Source organism: Protopterus annectens, chromosome 1.part1 (assembly GCF_019279795.1).
Source record: "Protopterus annectens isolate FY-2018-M chromosome 1.part1, PAN1.0, whole genome shotgun sequence".
NCBI classification, from domain to species: domain Eukaryota; kingdom Metazoa; phylum Chordata; order Ceratodontiformes; family Protopteridae; genus Protopterus; species Protopterus annectens.
In genome coordinates this window covers 647273832-647298229 of record NC_056726.1, presented here as the reverse complement: position 1 = coordinate 647298229, position 24398 = coordinate 647273832, and the positions used below count along the sequence as shown (strand labels likewise).

General features: G+C 43.1%; 1 protein-coding gene across 1 annotated transcript in view; it reads right to left on the bottom strand.

Moving 5' to 3' along the window:
- The window catches only part of STOML2 (stomatin like 2), a 693656-nt gene that overhangs the window by 77684 nt on the left and 591574 nt on the right, over positions 1-24398 (bottom strand). The window contains exons 8-9 of the mRNA XM_044077348.1: positions 21056-21135; positions 19625-19753 (exon numbers count right to left, since the gene is read on the bottom strand). Of these exons, the coding sequence (XP_043933283.1) occupies positions 19625-19753; positions 21056-21135 (209 nt within the window). The remainder of the gene's footprint in view (positions 1-19624; positions 19754-21055; positions 21136-24398) is intronic.

The following is a 24398-nucleotide window of genomic DNA, read 5'->3' as shown; positions in this document are numbered from 1 at the left end:
GATAGAGAACATAAGGACCACTGCCCTTCGGGGTTTAAAAAATGTGATAAATGTTCACAAAAGATATTTGACAGACAGTCACACTCGCTGTGTGTACTGCTTAGGTGAAGCTCACTTGCAAGAGCCTGTACCTTTTGCCATGCCTTCAGTACCAGGGTCTTGAATGAGAGAAAACGTAAACTGATTGATAGGAGTCTTATGACCAGTTCCTTCCAGGAAGAGCTGGAACTTGGTCAGACAGCTCCTAAAACTTCTAAACGTAAATCTTCGGCTCCAGTTTTGAAGCAGTCGAAAAAGTCTAAAGCGTCGCAGCCAAGGAGTTCTGGCTCCGATTCACCTTCTCTATCGGTACAGTCAGTCTCTTCAGTGCCGAGACAACTTTCGGTACCGAGACAATTACCTGACATTGACCCTGTCTCACCTACTTTGAGATATCCTATTTTGGAGAGGAGGAGATCTCCTTCTGTCTCCACCCGATCCTCCAGGACACTCACTGATGAGGACATCGAGCGGGTGGTGAAGAGGTTGCTTTCTGATCCAGCTATGGGAAAGAAATTGGCCCCTCCAGACCCAAAGGCTTCGGAGCAAACCCTTTTGCAAACCACTGCTCCTCCTCTGTTTCTCTCTCAAAGCCAATCACTTCAGGTTCTTCGATGGTGTTGGATCTGTCGATTCCGGGGATCCTCCCTGCTTCCTCGGAACCGATTACTCTGTCCTCAGCAGCTCAGTCTGAAGGCGAGGGATCTGGGAGCAGACGCTCTCAAGTCAACTCCGAGGGGGATAGTCACCTTGGGTTTTCTTCAGAACCAACAATCCCTCTCAATGCCTCGGCCTGAGTCAGCTCAGTTCCCACATCTGCTTCGGAGCCATTCCCCCTTGCTCGAAGCCAACCATCCATCTCCTCGGAGCAGAGGTCTTCGGCGCAGGGGGGGGGGTCTTTCGAAGCAATAGAGAAGGCTTTATCCTTTGCAAAATCCTTACCTTTGGAACCAATGTCCCACCAGCAGCTGGCAGCAACCTCTTCTACCCTGCCACCCCCACAGCATAGGGAACCAGAGACCCAAACAGCCCCCATTGGAGGTAGCCCCTCTTTTATCCCACTGGAGAGTTCCCTCAGAAGAGACTTTGTAAGAGGAAGCATGTTGATTCACCCGAGTCTGTCACTTCTGACACTGATTTGGAGGAATCAGAAGGGTCCCCTAGATCCCCCTCTGAGGAGGTCTCTTCTGACATTCTAGAAATCCTTAAACAGAGGGGTAACTGGAAGACCTCTATCCCTACTGAGGATGAATTGGTGCATCTTGAGGCCTTTGGTTCCCGACCTTCCACCTCCTGGGTGACACTGCCTTATGACCAGCTCTTATGGGTCATATGGCAGAAAGCCTGGACCTCCCCAGACACAGTGGAGCCCGTCCCGAGGAGGCCAAACAAATTCATGACTACACCGGAAGATAACTCCTTTCATACCAATGGAGTTCCCTTTGATGCTATGGTGGTAGAAGCAGCCACCAACGAGGAGTTGTCCAAAACATCTTCTAATATCCATCTTCCTAACAATGGAGTCCAGGACGATGGATAGCTATGGGAAGCGCACCTTCTCTTCAGCAGCATTTACTCTAAGATCGCTGAATTACCTTACCCATTTCACTCGACTTCAGAGGGATCTCCTGATGGAGTTGGAAGATACCCTTCAGGGTTCAGTAGCTCCGGGATCCATGGATAAGGTTTCTGAGTAGCTCTCCACCCTTAACGTTAATAGCCAACTCCTCCATGAGGCTGATATCGTATGCAGCTGACTGAGCGAGTAGGGCAGCCACAGCAGGAATCTCCCTCAGGAGACATTCTTGGATGAGTCTTTGTAACTTCACGGAATCCTTTAAGTCTTCCTTCACCAATGTAACCTTGATGGTTCATCTCTTTTTGGACCTAAGTTGAAAGGAGACCTTGACCAGGTGCAAACAGGAAGGGAAAACCTTATCTGCCGGAGTCAGTTTCTCTTTCTCATCTAGACCCTATCCCAAGGGTAATACAGGAGGAAAAATGTGGTTTCATAAATCCCAAAAAGGTTTCCCTCAGGCACAAGGTCATCCCTCCCCTAGAGGCAGAGAGGGAGGATATAATTGAAGACGCCGTCCTCGCAGCACAGGAGGTCCGCAACACCAGGGTGATGAGAAACCTTCTCTGATCGTCCCTTCCATCACCCCTGAGGGGTTGCCCGTCGGTCTCTGGAGGCAGTCGGGGGCCTTCTATTGCTGTACCCAAGCGCCTGGCTAAACATTTCACAAGATCGTTTGGTACAGATCATGATATCCAGAGGTTATCTGATCCCCTTTGTTTCTGATCCCCCAGTAAACTTGTCTCTACCAGACGTGCCACCCATTCAACTAGACCGTGCAACATCAGAGGTCATCTTGTTGCTGTGAGAAAGAGTCATCCAAAAAGTCCCCACAAAGCAAATAGGATCTGGGACTTACTCTCTATTCTTTTTAGTTCCAAAAAAGACAGGGAAATGGAGATCAATTCTAGATCTCAGCAGACACAACAAGTCCGTAAAGAAATCGAAGTTCTGAATGATCACTCTGCAGTCGATATTTCCCTTTATTGGGAAAGGCAATTGGATGTGCTCAACAGATCTTCAGGATGCGTACTACCACATCAAAGTGGACAGGCGCTCCAGAAGACACTTATGCTTCTGGCTGGGAGCCAGTCATTTTCAGTTCCGAACACTGCCCTTTTGGCCTCACTACAGCCCCCAGTGTGTTCACCAAATGCATGGCAATGGTAACGGCTCACCTAAGACGTCAAGGATTCCAGGTGTTTCCATACCTAAACGACTGGTTCCTCACTGCTACCACCAAGCATCAACTCATCAGAACCAGGGACGAGACTCTATCCTTGTGCACCAGTTTAGGCATCACAGTCAACCTAAAAAAATCAGCCTTATCTCCTTCGCAGCACATTGTATTCTTAGGCTCAGAAATACTCAACCATCATGTCAGTAAGACTAACACCAGAAAGAGTAGACTCGCTACGCAACCAAGTTAGATCCTTGCTAAACAGTCACAAAGTTCAGGCCAGGGTAGTCCTTCAAGTCCTAGGGACTATGGCTTCCTCCATTATATTAGTTCCTCTAGCCAGTCTGCACATGAGAGTACATCAGTGGCTACTATTTGCTCAATGGTCAATGCAGGATCTTCCCTTGTCTCATCAGATTCTTATCACAAACACCTGCAAGAAGGATCTGACATGGTGGTTGCATACAGAACAACTTCTCTTAGGTCGTCCACTTGTTCCTCTCCAAGAGAAGGCAGTTATGACCACGGACGCTTCCCAAATAGGGTGGGAGAGGGCATTATCTGGGAATGATTGTGCAAGGTACTTGGCAGAATCACGAGAACCACTTGCACATCAATGTTCTGGAGATGAGAGCGGTGCTATATGCGTTGCAAGCACTTCACAGCTCTTCCCACCGAGACAATTGCGATTCAGTCAGACAACATGTCTGTTGTGTGGTACATAAACAAGCAAGGGGGAACCAAATCTTATCCGCTTTGCCAAGAGGCCTTAAGAGTTTGGAAATGGGTGATAGACACTCAACGCTTCCTGGTAGCAATGCACATCCTGGGGAAATCCAATGTGATAGCAGACAAACTCAGTCGAGCAATTCTGATGCCTCACGAGTGGTCCCTGAATACAGAAGTTGTGAAAGAGATCTTTCACAGATGGGGCCAGCCTTGCTGCGACCTATTCGCCACACACCTGAACACCAAATGCAGCAGCTACTTTGCCCTAATTCCCCATCCGGGATGTCACCCAGGGATACTCTAGTCCACGATTGGCCCCCGGGACTCCTTTATACCTTCCCACCTTTTTTTCTCATCCCAAAGGTGATGCAGAAAGCAAAACAGTTGCGGAGTACCCTGATCCTCCTTGCTCCTTAATGGCTTCGTCAAGCCTGGTTTCCCTTCCTGTGCCCTACCTTTTGGAGGAACCGTGGATTCTGGAACCATCTCCAGACCTCTTGATTAATCAATCGGGCAGTTCCATCCAACCATCCACACCCTAAAATTGACAGCATGGCTGCTCCAGTTCCACGAATAGCCAGGTGCATTTCTCTCTCACCTTCAGTCAAACACATTCTGATTTCTTCCCATAAGCCTTCCACTCAGAAGTTATACTCCAGCAAATGGAAAAGGTTTTATATTTGGGCTGTAAACCAAGGCTTAGATCTCTATACAGCTCCTATAGAATCTATTTTGTCCTTCCCTGCATCCATTTTTCATAAAGGAGCTGCAGCCGCTACAGTCAGAGTTCAGTTAGCTGCCATTTCTAACTACCATTTTGGTTTCATGGGAAATCCCATCATGTCCCACTCTTTGTGCAAAAACCTTTTTGAAGGGAGTTCTTCTCAGGCCTCCAATCAAACAACCACCAGAACCCTGGGACCTAAACTCAGTTCTCACATTCTTAATTTCTGCACCCTTTGAGCCCTTTTCTTCATCGGATCTGAAATTATTATCTTGGAAAACACTATTCTTAGCAGCCATAACCTCTGCTAGGAGTGTCTCAGAACTGCAAGCTCTTACTATTCGACCTCCTTACATTGTTTTCCACAAGGATAGTCTCCCACTCAGGACAAACCCTTCCTTTCTTCCCAAGGTATGCTCAGAGCATAATCTTAACACTACTACTGAGCATCCAGTGTTTTTTCCAAATCATTCTAATAAATCTGAATACAGACTACACCAATTAGACGTTCACAGAATTCTCAGGTTTTACCTACACAGGACTAAAGAATTCAGAAAATCAGCTCAATTATTTGTTTCCTTTTCGGACAAAAAGGCTTGCCTGTTTCCAAGGTTACCCTTTCAAAATGGCTTTCAGATTGCATTTCCTTTGCTATCAGACTGCTGGCAAACAGTTACCCAACAAAGTAAAAGGCCACTCTACAAGGGCAGTATCTACGTCATGTACCTTTAGATCTAGGCTCCCAATTGATACTATTTGTGCAGCAGCTACTTGGGCAAGACCACATGCATTTGTCACTCATTACAAATTGGAATTGGCCTCCCGGAAAAGGTTATCCTTCAGGTCCACTGTGCTGGAGTCTCTTCGCTTGAGCCAACCGGGATAAAGGTGCTAGGGACGCTGTCCCATCCAGCAAGAATTACGGCAATATAGGACTACACAACATAAAGAAGTTATGTACTTACCATAACGTTCTATGTTTGTAGTCCATCTCGCGTATATTCTTGCGTCCCTCCCTCCTGCCCCCTTCCTGTTCCTGGAGGATCTGGTGGACTATACTTATGCTGTCTGATCTGGTTGTAGATGTTGTCCATCCAGCATAGATAATGTTACACAATGTTTTGTCTGTATGTACACAGTTTTTTGATAACAGGTACTTCTTGCTTTCTTGCAAACAAGATCTTGGGAATTGCCAATATGGGATAGGGGTTAGCCTAAAGCCAGTAAAAGCTCTTGAATTTTAGTATTGGCAGAGTCGGAGCCGAATATCGGCTCCAAACCCATCCAACAAGAATGTAGGCGAGATGGACTACAAACATGGAACATTACGTTAAGTACATAACTTCTTTTTTGGAGGGTACAAGTATCTAATTATTTGTACTTCAAATTTAATGTGTCTGAGTGAGGGGGTGAATGGTGGAGCCACTGCTCTGGGTGTGGAGATCACTTTCAGTGGTAGCTCCCATGGCTCTTCCTTGGTCATGCTGAGAAGACTTTTGAAAGTACAGCATGTCCTACTCACAATAATTGTAGATGTTAAGAGTAGGTCAATATTGCAGTACTAATCCTTGGAAATGCCTATTCAGCAGAAGCCCATGACGTACCAGATTTCCAGAGTTTTAGTATCCTAAGCCAAAGGACATTTTATAACCAACATCCAGGCATCAGGGTAAAAGAAAGGTGTCCACTGGCACCATCTTCAAGTCTTTCTAAGCGGAAAAGCAGTTTGATGACTTGGGATAGCACAAGTTTCTAGTCTTGGTAGTGACTGCAAAAGGGAAGAAACAAAGGGAGTAGGTTGGGATGAGCCAAACAAGGAGACAAGGTCCATACTTAGATGAGGGGTAAGAGGGAGGGAATGTGTACTGCAACGTTGATCAACATCTAAAGTTATGGTAAGGGGACACAACTGTACTATGTTCTTCATAGTTGAGATTGCAGTACTAATCCTTGGGACTTCCTGCCATGCAGAAGCTGGTGATCAGCCCAATTTCCAGAGTCTTAGCATCATCCCAAGCCGATGGGCATTTCGAATGTCTGGATGTCAGGGTATAAGAAAGGCATCTTGACTGCGATCATCCAGTGCTGCCTGGGTCAAAGACGGCTATTAAGATCAAAAATAAACAATTTTCCTTGTTAATTTATTGGCTACTATAATCAGACCTGGCTCATACTCCACGATTTTCTGAAGCACCCTGGGGATAAAAGGTAGGGGAGAGAAAAGCACAGAGCAAGAAACTTGTCACATGGGAAGGTCAAAGTATGCATACTACAAATTTCCTCGTGTGGATCCCTTGAGTAGTGCTTTTTAAGTTGCCTGTTTTGGCGTGAAGCAAGAGAGGTCTACTTCTGGCACACTTCACCTGCAGTCTTTTTTGAAGGAACACCTCTTTTGAGCATCCACTCATTTTGCATCTATGGCCAACTTGCTTAGTGAGTCTATCAGACAGTTTTCCCTTCTTAGAAATTTGGCCAGGAAGATCAACTCCATTCCCTGTGCTAATTCCAAGATCTGCATTGTCAACCTGCATAGGAGGTAGGAGTGGGTGCCTCTCTGTTGATGTTTTCTGCCCTTATAAGGAGAGTCCTTGGATTCCACTTGGTCTTGAATGACATTAGTGCTCTCCAGACTGCCATAATTTCTTTGATATTAATGTGCTTTTCCATGAATGCATTGTCCCACTTGCCTTGCAAAGTCACGTCTCAAAGGGCATCAGTCCACGTCCGAAGTATCTGTGGCAAAAATCTGGGTGTTGATATGCTTTTGGAATGTGACTCTTTGGTTGTTTTAGCATGCTTGCATACATCAAAGCAGCTCCTTATTAACTTAGGGGAGAAGAGGAATTGGGGTTTGTAGGCAGTGTTAGTACCAAGCGTTCTTCGGGTACCACTGAAATTTCCTCATATGAAGTCTGTCTAAAGTAACCATGAAGCTAGGAACTCTAAACTCTGAGGGATTTCTTGGCTGGTATATTTTTCTCCAAACTGCCCTGGAAATACTGAGTGGAAGAGGATCTTATCTGAGGTCTGTATGTCTTCTGGTCCCTAGAGTCAAAACTCTGCACAGAGGAAGGTTACTCTTGTGGAGGGTTGGACAATGGATGTTTGTAGGTTGTGGGCAAATCCTACACTGGAGAAGTACTCTATGGTCAATTGGAGGAATGCTGTCAACTATTGGAGAGAAGCCGCATGAATGAAGCATTCATTCAAGGGTAGCTATGGATGCCCCTTATGTAGAAATCCATCACTGGAGCCAGACATGTTATGAAGACATTGGGAACTGTGTACATGCCAAAGGGCAACTCATAAAACAGGTAATGATGTGCCCCCACCCCCTTGCCTTGATGCACAGGAACAGTCAGTGGCCCTGTAGTATTGGGATGTGGAGGACTCTTCCAGGCCAAGCTCAACTTGAGTGCATGATGCAGAATCAAGAGAGGAAGCACTTTGAATTTGGAACAAGCAGGAACTTGTTTAGTTTGGGGAGGCCTAAGACAAGCCTCCATAAGCCTCCTTTTCTTGGGTTTAGAAACAACCCTGAGTGAAATTCTGTTCCTATGTCTTTTTGTTTTAACTGTTCTACTGATCCACAAGCCAGTAGTTCTAGGACTTGAACCTACAGCTGGAGTCACTGATCTTTAGGGATGGGAGGAATATGCCTGAGCCTTTGGGAATTTTTGCAAAATGCATTTTGTATCCTGACAACTGTTTAGTACATAACAGTCTTAGCTAATTTTGAGACAGCTGAGGGGAAGAAAAAAAGAAAAAAAAAAAAAAAAAAGACAGTATGCCCCCTAGCTTTCCTGATGAGAGAGATGGAGGTGCTCCGAGTCAAAACTACTCCCTGCTAGGTCCCCTATGACTGGGCCCTACCAAGCATTGTTTTGGGACCAGCTTGCGACTTTCTGGAATATTTGGCCTTTCTTTGTCCATATGACCTTACTTACGGCCTGTGACAAGAAAAATTAACCACATCTTGGAAGGGTAACTTCTGATAAACCTGTGCAAAGGGACCTGCAGTATGCATGGGTGTTCATCTTCTCCTCCAGTTTCTGTGAGCTTAGGTTCCAAAAATGAAACCCCTTCCAAAGGGACATTAAGAATTTCATCTTGTACATGCTCTGGAAGAGATTGTTCTCTTAGCCAGGTGTATTTCCTGATGACTGACCCCATGTATGGCAGCTGCCCTGCTAGATGCCACTAAAGCATCAAAGCCAAATGTAAGGAAGAGCTTGGCAATCTGGGAACTGGAGTTGCATAATCCTAACAACTCTTTCTGGAGAGATTTATCCTTGATCCCACACCTTCAGTTTCACCTGATCCAAGAGAGTTCCCTGATATTTAATTCTATGAATCTGACAGTTCAAGACTGTCAAGGCCAGGGTAGTTGAAGACTGTTTTTTTGCCAAAACTATCAAGGACTCTACTCTGTCATTTGGCAAAGGGTTCCTGAAAGAATGGCCTTTAGATGTCAAAGTGTGAGTACATCAACTCAGGATCCACCACTGGATTCCTATACAGATGCGTGTGTAAAAGTGTTCAGGTTTCCTAGGGCAGGAGATTGGGAGTCAGGCTGAAGGGCTGCGTCTTGGATCACATCATCCATCACTTCCAACCGGCAGAACAGAGAAAGGGTTTATCTCAGGAAGACCATTAAACTGCCTGAATCTCTTCCTGAACTAAGGATAGCCCTAAGTCTCCCACTTAAGAACTCTCATTTTATGCAAAGTAAAATTGGTCCACATATGCCGGCTGGTTCCTAATTACAGAGAAATCTGAAGACCTCTCTGGGGATGGGTCCCTTTTTTTCTGGTCAGGAGTGATTCCTGGGACAGACTGCCTTTCATAGTTAAATTGTCTGAATCTCAAGATCCATTGTCAATCTGAACAAGTCTTGCGGGTAAGCATGGGAAGTGCGGGTCTGAGGCCTAGACAAGCTGAATTACAGACCTCCTTGTCTTCAGATATGTGGGTCTTTATTTGGGTATGGCATCAGGTAATGAGGCCTAAGGCCACAGACAAGCAACTACAACCTGAAACCAATCCTCTAGTACAAAGATGCAGGGGAATCCACCCTACCCCCTTGACAATGAGTATCCAAGTGTCAGAAGCCACAGCCTGCTCAGCAGCTCCAGACTCAACTGAAGCCTGGAGGGATTAAGCCCAAGTGGAAACTGGTGCCGTGTTAGGTGAAAACTCACTACAGGCCTCAGCAGTCCAGGAAGTTGTTGGGGAGGGGAGGGTAGCCTAATGGTTAAGGTGTTTGCCTTACAAACACAAGGTGCAGGGTTTGAGTCTCACAAGGGATAATTTGGCTAGGCTTAAAAAAATGGCTCACAAGGGCAGTTAGCCTAGTACTAACCTATGGAGAGGGCCATGATAATGCTTTATTTCATTTGACACTCTCAAGCTTGGAAAGGCTGGCAGAGACTGAAAGTGTGCTGTTGGGTTCTCCAGCACACTCATTTCTGGGGTGCTCTCCCCACCTAGCACAAGAGACTGGCCAATGGACAAGTGGATGCCATTGTGAGTGTAGGCCACTGTGTTGCTCAAAGTACTTCTGTAATGATTTAGCCCTACACCTACTCATAACAGAATTAAACTTCATGCATTGGGAACAACCAGGCATGTTGGACATTGCACTATAGCAGTCAGAGTGGAAATTCTGATGGGGATTTTTTTTTCCACACCCTAAATAGATATTAGAATATTTTCCCAATATTTACATTCTTCTTTGGTACACGAAAAATGTTTTTCTAAAGGGATAATTAGGTTTGGAAGACTTCTGTCTTCAAACTAACCAACTTACTCAAAAATGTAGATGCATCAAACGTCGACAGGAAGAAAGAACTGCTGATGGTCTTTTACAGCCTGGACATCTCAATGTCAGAAAAGAGGGATACCTGATGGTCTATGGGGAGGTAAATGTGTCTAGTATTCAGGCTGCCCCAGGCTTCTGTAAGGTAGGAAATCCCAAGAGTCATTACTGCAGCAGTGAAGCATGATGAACATCAACAGTTTGGGTAATACCTCATGCATGTGTGTTTTCACTCAAACCCATTGAAAATGAGAAGGCAGGCAACTCAATCACACATCGACCAAAGTTCAAGTTCCCTGGGGCACCTGCTAAACCTGTACTTATGACAGCAGTAAGGAACAAAATTCTATGCCACCAGCATGACTGTACTCATGTGCTTAACTTTATCTTACAGCTTAACCATTCATGCCTTCAGCACACACTGAGGTGTTTCTTAGTGAGATGGTACTACCTCAGTGGCTGAATAGCACTTTGTGCCATATATATCACAGTAACCTGCCTTAATATATTGTTAAGGCTACTAAATTAAAAAGAAGAAATATGCTAAGACTGTAAAATGCAGATGGAGAACTGTCCTTTACAATCATACTTTTATTCTGTTAAACACATTTCTTTCTTCTCCTCCTCACAGTTGCTACTCAGCTTTACCAACCTGCATGTAGTACTGTGGAATTTGACAGCACTGATTCACAGTGCTGACAATATGAAAAAGTTTAACAGTTACAGTATTACTTTTGATTTCTACAGGTTTTATTTGTTACCTAATGAGGAACATTTAAGCATTAACTTTTGTGTTCAAAACTGTAACCATCACCTGAATAAATGGGTCTATATTAGAAGACCAAAGACGCATTCTTTTGAATGCGTCTTGGTCAAACTGAAAAGGCTGAAAGCGCAAAATATTGAAGCGGCTGTTAAGCGAATTCTTTCCCTGGGAAAGAACTCGCTTGGCTGCGGTCTCGGAGTTTTAAGTAGGGGGGTATGTGGGGCAAAGCCCCCCCACTTAAAGTAATGTTTGTAACTGATTTTTTTTTTTTTTGCTGGAACAGCGATTTTTTTTCCCTTGGAAAAAAAAATCGCTGTTCTGACACTTCAACATTGCAAGCTTTCGCTTACATAGGATCAATTAAACACTGTTCACTTTTTTATGCGTTCGGTGATTTAATATAGACCCGAATAAATAAAATAGCTGTACTGTTATGCCTTATAAAATGACAAATGAAAAACATACCAAGCAAATTAGTCACAAACGGTAGAGGTTACCCATTACCATACCTCTCAACCTTTTAGAGCAAAAAATCTGGACAAAGCCTAAAATGATGGGGGGACAAACAGGGACAGATTTTAAATATTGCTCTTACAAAACTTAGAAAGTTGACAGAAAAAAAGTTATGTACTCACCATAATGTTCCATGTGAGTTGTTCATCTCGCCTTCATTCTTACAGATGGGTTCGGAGCGGATGAGTTGGCCTACTACAAAGCTCGAGGTCTTCAGACAGCTCGAGGCCAAGTCCATATCCCATGATGCACCTGGAGTTATCTCAGATCTTGTTTGCTGCGTATAATACCATGTGTCATTCTATCACTCTTTAAGAGAAAGCCATAGAAGGGTTAAGCAACAAGGAAGAATCTAGTATCTCGGTCCTCGAAAAACCCTGGAGGGGGTAAGGAGGCTGGGAAGTAAGAATGAAGGTGAGATGAACTCACATGGAATGTTATGGTGAGTACATAACTTCTTTATGTGAAGTTGTTCTATCTCGACGTTCATTCTTACCGATGGGTAGCGTCCCAAGCACCATCTTTCTCGGGTGGCTCACGGGAGTATGTTTTTCAGGACAGTAGACCCAAAGGAGGCCCTGTCAACTTTGTAATGAGTGATAAAGGTATGAGGTCTTGACCAAGTGGCTGCTGCACACATTTGTCTATAGGAAGTCTAGCAGAAAAGGCAGAGGATGTAGACACTGCTTTGGTAGAATGAGCCTTAATGTTTGTGTTGTAAGGGCATATTAGCAGCTGAATAAACAAATGTGATACAATCAGATAACCATTTAGACAGAGTTGTTTTTGCCACTGGCATACCTTTTTCTGGAATCTGAAAAGGAAGTGAAAAGCTGTTCTGATTTCCTGAACTCTTTTGCTCTGCCCAAGTAAAATCTGAGCTATGAACTTCAAGCTTGTGAATCATATACTCTAAGTTGTTGGTGTGTTTGGGAAAGAACACTGGCAAATCTATAATCTGGTTAAGGTTAGTTTCAGTACAAACTTTGAGCAAAAGTGAGGGATTAGTTCGCAGGAGACTCTGTCAGCATGGAAAAGCAAAGACGAAGGATTTATGGACAAGGCCTGAAGCTCTAACACTCTGCGGGCAGAAGTGATGGCTACTAAAAAGATAGTCTTCTATGACAAATATTTCAAATCACATGAGGAACCTGGTTCAAAAGGTGGGAGAATAATGCGTGAAAACATAAAATTTAGATTCCATGAGGTATAAGGGGACTTCACAGGTGGTCTGAGATGAAAAGTCCCTTTGAGAAAGGCTTTGGATAGTTTGTGTGACATTATGTTCAATCCTTCAAATCCCAGGTGAAAATTAGAGATAGCAGCAAGCTGAACCCGAACTGTTGCTGCTGCAGCTCCTTTAAATGAAAAGCATAGTCAAGAACTCTAATATGAAGGCAATAGGGGCTTGGTGGGGATCAATGTTATTTTGAGAGGCCCATATAGAAAATCTTCTGTTTGCTAAGATATAGCTTCCTAGTAGAGTTTCATTTGAAAGGTTATGGAACCTGGCTATGTTGGGAATTGGAGCAGCCAAGCTGTCAACTTCAGGGACTGAAGAGAGGGATGAAGTTCCCCCCAACGAGTGCATCAGAAGATTTGGAACTGGGTCCAGAATTCAAGGGTCCTCTAACTGATGAAGTCGAAGGAAGGGGAACCCAATTTGATGAGGCCAATGAGGGGTTATTAGAATGATGGTCCTTCCCAGGGCTTTTGCTTTCTGTAATACTTTGGGTATCAAGAGAATTGGTAGGAATGCACCCGGAGGCCAATCGTGTACGGGTGCGTCCCTTGGGGCTTCTCCTGGAGGGGGAATCAGGGCAAAGTAGCTTCTGTATTTCGTGTTCATGTGGTTGGCAAAAAGGTCACAGCAAGGCTGGCCCCACCTGTGGAAAATTCTCTCCGCTATTTATTTCTTGAAGGATCACTCGTGAGGCAACAAAATTGCTCTGCTCAGTTTGTCTATCACGTTGGATTTCCCCAGGTTGTGCATTGTTAACAGAAAGCACTGGGTGGATGTAGCCCACTGCCACACTCTTAGGGCCTCACAACAAAGGGGGTAGGACCCGATTCCCCTTGTTTGTTCAAGTACCAGACCACTGACATGTTGTCCGTCTGAATCGCAATTGTTCCCAGAGGAAGAGAATCCTGGAAGTACTGCAATGCTAAAAGTACTGCTCTCATCTCAGGACATTGATATGCAGATGTCTCCTGTTCGGTCCATGTGCCTTGGGCTGTTCTTAATTGAAAATGCCCCCCCTATCAGGGAAGCGTCCATGGTCACTGTGGCCGCTGGTTGGGGTAGAACAAAAGGACGGCCTATTGTAACATGAAGAGAGGTCAACCACCACTGAAGATCCTTTTTGTATGTATTTGTGATTATATGAGACACTGGGAGCTCTTGGTAAGACCACTGAGTGAATAACAGTCATTGCAGAATCCGCATGTGCATGTGACCCAACGGTATGGCTAATATTGCAGCTGCCATCATGCCTAACAGTTTTAGTACTTCTGATGCTGGAGCCTTGTCTTTGGATATGATATTGTGGACCTGCTGATGGAGTAGTAAGACACTTTCTGCTGGAAGTCTCAAAGTGGCGGTGGTGGTATTGTCCAATTTTGCACCGATAAAAATGGTATGTTGCGATGGCAACAAGGCAGATTTTTCTGAGTTTACGAGTGGTGCCCCTGGGTTGTATGAGCTGATGCCCAGTGGTGGCGGTGAGGAGCCAATCATCTAGGTATGAAAACACCTGGAATCCTAAACATCTCAGGTGAGCCATGACCACTGCCATACATTTGGTGAACACACTGGGGGCTGCAGTGAGACCAAAGGGCAGGGCTCGAAACTGGTAATGTTTGGCTCCCAGCCAGAAGTGCAGATGGATTCCCTGGATGGTCTGGCCATTTTTATGTGGTAGTTTGCATCCTGGAGATCTATCGAGCACATCCAATTTTCTTTCCCTAAAAAGGGAAAGATCGACTGAAGTGTGACCATCCAGAACTTCTCTTTCTTGACAGATCTGTTTAGTCTGCTGAGGTCCAAAATAGGTCTCTAGTCCTCTGTCTTCTTTGGAACTAAAAAGAATCTCGAGTAAGTTCCGGATCCTATCTGGTCTGCTGGGACTGGTTGGATGACTTTTTCTTAGCAACGTTTGGACCTCTATTCTTGCCTGTTCCCTGTAACTGGGTGGAACGTCTGGGATTTTTGTTATCAATGGAGGGGGGTGTGGCGAAAGGAATGAAATATCCTCTGGAAATGATACTTTATACCCAGTTGTTGTTCATTTTAAGCCAGGTGTCTATATACAAAGATAAGCGACCCCCCGACTGCCTCCAAAGTAGGACAGTCGGGCCTGCTTTCAGGAGTGCTGGTAGGGCTTCCCAAAGAACTGATCTGTCACCCTGGTTTTGCAGACCCCCTCTGCCACGAGTGCGGCATCTTCTATTATTGCCCCCTCCCTCTGCACCTGGAGGGGGGTTCACCACACGTGTCCTGAAAGACTCCTTGGGATTTTCAGAACCACATCTTTCCTCCCCTTTGACCCTTGGGTAGGGTCTGGTAGGAGTGGAAAAACGGACTCAGATGGCAGAGTTTTTCCTTCCTGCTCACACCTGGTTAAAGTTTCCTTAACTTTGGGCCCAAAAAGGGACAAGCCATCATAAGGGGTGGTGACAAAGGATGACTTAAAGGGCTCCACGAAGGAACACAAGTGCATCCAGGAGTGTCTCCTAAGAGCAATTCCTAAACCCGCTGCCCTACTCGTTCCATCAGCTGCATATGAAATGAGGTGCATGGACGAGTTCACTATGGAATTGAGGGTAGGTAAGCTGGGAAGCAACTTTATCTGAAGCTCCTGCTGCTACTGTACCCTGAAGAGCATCTCCAAGCTCTTTTAGGAGATCTCTTTGCAGTCTCGTAAAATGGGTGCGATAGTTCAGTGAACGCAGTGCAAAAGTCGCGGAACTGTACCTGCACTTCCCATATCTATCCATGATCCTAGAATCTGTTAGGAGGATGGACAGAGGAAGAAGTTTCCGAAATCTCATTTTTGGTGGCTGCCGCCACCACCATGGCATCAACTGGCATTCCCTTGGTAAAAAAAAAGACTTTTCCTGGGGGGCAGAAATAAATTTATTAAGCCTCCTAGGGACAGGCTCCATGGTGTCCAGAGACTCCCATGCCCTTCGTGAGACCAGCTCCATGAGCTCATCGAAGGGCGGAGACACCCAAGAGGTGGAGAGTTGAGACCCGAAAGCCTTCAGGAGAACCGACTTGTCTTCAGTAGGGTTGGTGGACTGCCAGTCACCCCTCTGCCAAAGGATTTCTAGTATCTCAGCAAATGAGATCCTCAGAGGGGGACCCATCTGATTCATTCAAGTCTGTATCGGATGTGAGACTCCTGCGGGGAGTCTAAGTGCTCCCTCTTGCAGATTCTCTTCCGAGAACCTCATCAGTGGGAACTTCTGGTGAGGTCTCAGAAGAGCAGGGGCCACTCAATGGGGCTTCCTGAGACTCTGGGTCTCTACGCTTAGAAAGGATCTGTGAAGCCGAAGCGGACACAGGTGCTTTTGGGAAAGAGATAGTTGGACCTGAAGAAGATGTCTTGGGAGACATGACTCTCCTCATGGCTTCGAAGGCACTTCTGCTCTGATGAGAAGAGACCGCTGGATCCAAGGAAACCATCGATCCCCTTGGCACCGGGATAGTGGGATCCGAACCAGAGGTAGGAGCCGAGCTCATATGAGCCGAAGCCCTGAGAGGCAAAGACGGAACTGACAAGTCAGTCAGACTATCCTCCCAGGACCCAACCAGAGAGTGCTGGCTCCTACACTCCTCGATTGGTGCCGAGGAAGTCCGAGTAAATGGAACCGATGCTACTGGAACAGGCGTCTGCTCCGAAGGCTCAAAAATCAGCAAGTCTGACTCCTCCTGCTCCGAAGGACCAGCATGACTCAGAGGAGGTAATGAAGTAGATGGTAATACAGTCTTCGGTTCCAAAATAACTTGGATCTGAGCCAATAAAAATTTTGCAATCGCCGGTGCCTGCAGCAACTTCTGCACTGCACGATCCACATCCAAATTGGAAAGGATAATCGAGGACCGAGATGAATGGATGGATGGGGGCACTGATTGAAGGATCGACGATTTAGGTGCCTCTGTTACCAGTTCCAGGACTGGGGACCGGCTCCAAAAAGACAAGACACTCTGCTCCGAGGGCTGTGGAGCCGACGTTGACTGTTTCTTTGATTTTTTTTTTTTTTTAACTTCCAAAGTAGAAGACTGAGGATTTACTTCCCAAGTAGAAGACTGAGGATTTACTAGACCTGTCCTGGTCACTCAAAGCTTCCTGAAAAGACAGTTTGACTAGTCCTCTGTCAATTAACTTTCTCTTTCTCTCCTGAAGAACCCTAGAAGAGAAGGAATGACAAATGGAGCAGTTTTCCTGAAGGTGCAATGCTCCCAAACCAATATTAACCTTTCATCTTTTGGTTTGAATTTGCCTCTCTAACCATTCCTGCGTTTGATCCTGATCAACATGAGGTTATTCCAGACGTTTTCTGTACTTGTAACTATATTTATGAATTTTCCACACTTCTTGCCTTCTCATCTGATCCTTCACCTTATATTTTTTCTTTAGTTTTTTGGCGCATTCAGTTGCTGCCTGATTTTTATCTACTTCTGGTTTGAGTTCCATTCCTGCTTGACACAGATGTGCTTCTGCTAGACTAAGCAGGGAAGTCATCTTAGATTTATTCTCCTCGTGTTTCAAAAATTTCACTACATTTGGGTCCTGTGAGGTCAGCAGATGTGTGCGGTCCCATGATTGCATATCACTGGCCATCTAAGAGAAATCTTGATGAGTGGATGGGCAATAGGAAGTTTACCCTGGAGATCACTTCAGTGGTCTTGCTTGACAGGGGCACTGGGAACTAATTTTGGGCGGCATGATGCCAGGGAATCTTCTTGGGCTAGGCTTATATAGGCTCCAGGGCCATTAGCCTAGTACACACCTATGAACATGGCTATCAGTGACAGACATTTTCTGTCCACACTTTGGACATTTCTTAAAACCTGACTTAGGATGTTTATGCTTATCCTGGTCAGCCATAATGGAATATACAGTCTCAAGAAAAGGTACTGTAGTAAAACAAGACACACCCAAAAAACTATTTCAAATTAAGCCCTAAAAATTATGAGCTAAATATGCTATTTTACACACAAACACACACACGCACAATAACAACTTATCTAAGCACTCTAATATCTGTATAACTAAATATATATCAAAAAGCTGTGACAAACTGTCACTGTTCAAAAGCACACAACTATTATTAAAATACACGAATAGTAACAAGGCCTACAGTAAAAAACGAGGCCAAAGAGAGCTATTATCGAATAAAGAAAAGGCACACCAAGGAAAGGGAATACACACAATAAAGCTGTAAGTGCTAAGCTAACTCTAAAATAAAGAAATAAGTTATTCAGAAAAATCTTAAGAAAAGAATTTTGTACTGGCCCGAGCTATGCGAGGAACCTCCAATCTATTGCAGCGGCAAACTAGATCTGAGGTAACTCCAGGTGCATCATGGGATATGGACTTGGCCTCGAGCTGTCTGAAGACTTTGAGCTTTGTAGTAGGCCGACTCGGCGCCAACCCATCTGTAAGAATGAACGGCGAGATAGAACAACTTCACATTAATAGGTTTTGCATTAGCATGAATTTTCTGAAGGATGTGGAGTCAAAACTCAAATGTTTGTCATTATTTGACTTCATTCCTCAGCCATTTGCCAGAAAAGTACAGATTTTAGGAGAAACTCTCAAAAAATATGAGGCAAAAATCTTTACAGTTGAGAGGTATGCCCATCACTCTATAATCCAGATCCAACAACAGCAAAATGCATTATTCTAACTCTGCTGCACTTGCAGGGCACCAGTATTATCAAACATCAATGAAAAACTTTCTGCAAAATGATGGCAGTTTTTCTCAAGGTAGCTAGTCATGTATTTAGCAGTCATTGCCCATCCAAAAGCTAAGAGTCTTTGATGGCTTTGTCATCCTACAGGTTAAAATATCCCTAGCTCCGTCTCTCACATGGTCTGGCTTTGGTATCCCCATGTTATTCCATCATGGCTTAAAAACATGGCAAGGCCTAATAGCAGCATTTAGATGTTTCAAAACAAAGATTCGTATTTTAATATCTTTTACTCACAAACCAAGTTTTACATTTAAAAAGCAATTTTAAGACCTTAAGTTACAGGAATACCATAGGTATAACGTTGATGATCTAGTTAAAACACAACAGCACTGTTAAAAAGGTTTATATATAAAACAGTTGGATGTAAATCAGCACTTTTTGTTATTAAAATAAAGTTAACGTTTAAGTGCTTAAACCCAAGAAATGGTACAAAAGAGTAAATGGTAGCTGCAAGATATGAACAGCCAACCAATTAGGTTTTAAAGACTAGGTCACAGAGATCTATTCTGAATGAGAGCTTGAAACAGACAAATGTCAGGATAGATCTAATACATTCAGACAGGAAATTCCACAATCAAGGCACCTGGCACACAAAGACATTTGTGTCTGAAGTGTCAAGATGGACCCTAGGAGCCTTGAGTAATCCATGCAATCAGGAATGAGGAGTTCCCACAGGACAGTACGAGATGAGATATTCCTTAAGATGAGGGTGAACCAAGTTATGTGGGGCAAAGACCAATATAAGGGATTTACAGGCAATGTGAAACCAAATGGGCAGCCAGTGCAGTGTCTGGAAAATTGGAGTAAAGGAATGGTGTCTGGGCACCCCAGTTAGTAGCCATACGTCTCTATTCTGTAATACCATTTACCAATCAAGACAATTAACCCACTAAGTCTCTCCGAACACTTTGTTTACTCCCAGGTCTACTCCACAGAGCCACTAGGACTCAGCTGGCATCCATTATGAAACAAACACCACATGTAATGTCTCACTGTCTTTGGTTTATTAATAGCACACAGGTGGGGTACATCATGCACATACTAAAAGTAGTAGTGCAATGAAGCACATATTTCACAGTTTTGCACAGAATTTTAATAATTCTAGTGACATTACCAAATCACTACAAAATAAACACCGGCAATGATGCAATTTACCTTTGAAATCGCACCTACTGGAATACAAAAGTAAATTCACTTTACGCATCAGGTATATGCTACTTACTAACAGGATATTTGGAATCAAGGGAGGAACTACCCAGGCTCCCTCTTTAGAAATATGTCATTTTTTTTTTCTTACCTGAGCAACCATGCTGGTAACATCTCCTGTGCCTGCAGGCAGCAGAATAGTGTTGGACTCCTTTGCCAATTTTGAGAATGCAGCTACATACTGTTCAGCTACAGTCAAAGACGCAGCAGCATTGCCATTCTAAAAGGATACAGGCAAACACAGAATTACTCTTCAGAAACAGGAACTCTTTCTCAATAGACAATCAACTAATAGGATATGGATGTATGTATAATTTCAGACTAATATGTTAAGCATTAGCAGCATTCATGTCAATACCACTATTTCTACTGGTTTTTAAAAGTAGTGCAGCTGTATCTCAGCTTACAAAACTGCCAACTATAAATGAGCTTCAAAACTGACGCAACTTATCTTCTCTGAAGATAAGTGGACAGATAGCTTAGTAAAGGCAAAATGGTTCAACACACTTAAGAATGCAAGTTTAGTGACCAGACTATACATTAAAAGCCAAAAATAGCCAAAGTGAATTATTCTGGTGCAGTGCATTATATACTCAATGCTCCAATCTGTCCCAGAACATAAATGAGAAAACAGCATTCCAAACAAGACTTATCCTATCAAAGAATGTGGTAAACTACAAAATGTTTGCACTATCAGAGAAATGTTATGCATTTTAATTTTAACCTATCTTCATTTTTGGACTACAGCTATGTCCCATGATTAGTGTGCCATTTGATGCCTCTGAGACTACAGACTCTTCGCCCAGATGTCAAAGCCAGCTTCCCCACCAGACATAGCCACGGAAAAGGTAAGTACTGGGCAGAATGTTGCGTTTCCAGGGTGCAGTGTCATACCAAGGAACAGTCGCAGACAGCTTTTCCCATAACAAGGCAGGCATTAAAGTGGCAAAATAAGCATCCAATGTCACACGGCATATACATCAAATGCTGGTGTACAGTGGTAGAAAATCTTCAGCTTCATCTGAGAGATGATTTACTCTATCACTGACCATTGTTCTGATTTTTCCTTGTAATGAATGCACTTCATTCCCAAAGTCAAGCTGCAAGTACTACAGGTGAAAATCCAAGCATTAAGTGTCAGCAGGCATGTTCATCTGCAGCTACCTAGAATTCAACCGCTTAAAAGCTGGCAACCTTTAATTTTACTTTAGAGTTAGATGCTTACTTATCCTAACTTTGCTAAAAGATCTTTTGTTTGCAGCATCCCATAATGTACTTGTGCAAACGAAGTGGAGCTGATTATAAAAATCATCTGGAAAATGATTACTAAAAGCCCACATCATCGGTCTTGCAGACACAAGACTCAATACCATTTCTCTAACATTACTTTTACTACAAAAATAGGCTTACATGCAACTATTCTTATGAAAACATCTAATAAATCTGTACTAAAGAAGGTGTCCTTCCCAAATCTACCACCTTATGCTGCATGCAGTAAATGACAAAGTATTGCATTATGTACCTGTTTTGTCAGAGCTTCAGACAGTAATCTAATAGCTTCAGCCTTTGCTTTTGCTTTGGCTAATACAGCATTGGCCTCACCTATAACAAAAATAAAAAAGAAAGTAGTTAAAGATGATTCCTTTGATGTTTATTCTACTGATGGCAACACAGTGGTAAAACTGTAATCCAGTAAATATTATCAGGCTGTGTCACACTTGTGAATATGCAAACTGTACGCAGAAGTAATTTTCTCTAGTTATCAATGGTAATGTTGAAAAGAGTGCAAACACCACCTTAAGTGAATTTTCAGATTTTTTTTTTTTAAACGAACAGCAAAAATATTTTTAATTTAACGAATGCTCTGGAGAGACAGCATAACGTTTACTTAGGGAAGGCATGCAAAGATGAAACCTGAGCAAGACGATGAAAGGTGCCCCCTAAAAGCACAATATAAAAGAACAGACAAAGAATTACCCCATTGCTCCACATAACTGCTAGTTATACTGAAGACTGTCCAGCAGAGATGACATAAAACTGCACTGTAAGTCATGAAGAAATAAGGGATATAAAGGACAAGCAAAAGCAACTGCAATTGTGAATAAATGTCTTGCATTTAAAATCAGCACCAGGAAGTGCAAGGCAAACAGTACAAACAAGGGAAGCTGCATAAATGTTAGTACTACAGAAAGTCACGTGCAGTCCAGAAATAATCTATGTGCCCCTCAAATGAGTTAAACAAGGCAAACAAATCACCCTGGAATACTGGATATTTCCTCTAAAGAGATGCAAGGATGGGCTGAAAATGCTTTGTCAAGCAACAGTGACTCTAAGCAAGTGAGACTGGTAAAACAGCATCTTCAAAGAAAAGTGGAAGTAAAATAAATCAATGAAGACTAGTTGCCTAGCCTCTCAACAAGAGTAAGCAAAGGAATTAGCCTTGAACGGAACACCAATCCAACACAAGACAATTTATAGGTTTGTGAATTCACATGCTGGTAACTGTCTTTGGGATGAGTTAACTCAGACACGTGCAACAACATATCAACTTAACCATGGTCATCAACAGATTATATGTTCCTGTAAATGAACACTTTTGTCTTTCCTAATCGGCCAATTATCCTTAATGATTTGACTGCTGATTTTGCCCATGTCTTCTACTTGTTTTTCTATCATTTTAAGTCGTTTTGTATTGTATAACTGTTGTAGGCTACACACTAAAGTGCGCTAGCCTGCTTATAGCATTTGCAGTGTTTTCTGAGTGTTTATCTGCTATTTCCTGGAAAAAAAAAAAAATCTCTTTTCCCGCCTTTGCTGAACTAGATTAGTCCAGATTTCAGGCTTTGCTGAATTCCGGACTGTGGTATAGTTTCCTGAGTTGCCCATATCCTTACTTGGACAGGAGGAAGCTTTTCTGTTCACCAGTGGGAGTGGGGAGCTTTGAGTAGCCTATCTGTCCCTGGAGGAGTGGTCTCAGCCCTGAAACTAGTAGCTTATTGGCTGTTTGGGGTCAATTCCTATCTCTTTCAGTTTCTTTGCTTTAAAACCCGCATTTGCGTGGTTTTGCGGATAGCGCAGCATCAGGCAGCCCCGCTTAAATAGGGTTAAACTATTCCTGGCACCACAAAGTCTGCTCTTCACTTTTTCCCTTAGAACTGCTCTAAATCTCAAAATAAGCACTCTAGAAAGCCCTGCACTTGCTCGTATAAGTAATCTTATAGGTAAACATTAATAAACTTAAGCACTACACCCCCTCTTATACTCCTTTTAAGTACTTGCTCCCTATTGGTTCTTTATGATCAGTCAATAAGTAGTTCCCTATACTATTCAGGCATGTCCAAAAGTCAGTTTCGGGTTTACTCTCCAGTCCAGCTGGTGAATCTGGGATTCTTGAAGCAATGTTACAACTGCCTTATGTACACAGACCACCCTCTTCTCCTCCCAACAAGCTCAAATATATGTGAGATGCAACTATATAGCCAAAATGGAGGCTGAGCTCTCTCAACCCAGTACTGACACAGCCAGTCAGGAGGAGAAGGTAACCACACACACCACAAATCCAGTCTCACATAGACCTATCGCATCAGCAAACCAAACACACAAAAACATACTTGGAGGCTCTAAATAAAAATCTCCAAACAAAAAGTTCACGCACGCAGGACAACGTGCACGGCCCCAGAAAGCCAATAAAGTCCAAAGAAACGAACCAGCACGTAAGGATTGCTCTTGACAAAAATGTATTTAATTAAAAAACATCCTCAATATAATGGCAGTACACCATTATAGAAACAAACCGGTTTCGGCTCTGACCAAGCCTTTATCAATGCACAAAATTGAAACATTTGAAAAAATCTCACCACCATTTCGGTGCTATACTTATAGTCCCCATTTTAAAGAGACATGCACCAAAATTAACAAAACATAACATCCTTCCATATAAAATATATGAAAAGAAAGGGAACAACCATTGAAAAAATAAATATATCATAATATATATAGCAATTTGTATATATATGACATTATAAGGGAAATATAAAAGAATATAAAAAATATATAATGACATAATGTCCATTTTTATGTTAATTAAATATTTCCCTGAATAAATAGTATTCAATGTGTCCTGAATTCAGAAGTCTATTTGAAAAAATTCTTATGGTACATGTTAATTATGTCCACTGAAGTGTAACGTGTCTATGTGTCCATCAAACCTATATATGACTAGATCGTCATATCCAAACTATTCTGATATATTTAATCTGGGTCTGAATAAACCCCCCAATTTTATAATCCACATATTTTCCATTTTGTTGAGTATCCTGTGCCATCCAGCTTTAAAACTTCTGTGTGATACTATCCTATCTATAACTACAAATTTGAAAACAGCAGATGGGTGTTCAGTAGTATGTTTAGACAATGCATTGACAATACGTTTATTTCTAATAGCACTCATGTGTTCAGCTATTCTGAATTTCACTGGCCTAGATGTCTGTCCAATGTAAAAGGCAGAACAGGTGCAGGTTGCCAAATAAACAACCCAATCCGAACTGCAATTGGCAAAAATCCTAATCTCAAAAATTTTTGAAGTATTTTTGCTTGTAAATTCTCTTGTTTTTATTAAGTGTTGACAAGCATTACAATGGCCACAAGGAAAACAGCCTGTTAATATATCCCCAAATAGAGTTGTTTGTTGTGGAGAGCTAGGAATATATCTTTTGTAATGGGTGAAATATGAATTCATATTCCGTCCTCTTCGATAAGAGAACAAACATTGATCAGACAACGTGCTGCTAAGAATGTCATATGATAAAAGAATCCCCCAGTGTTGGTTAATAATATCCCTAAAACGGTCAGTGTTGGTGCCATAA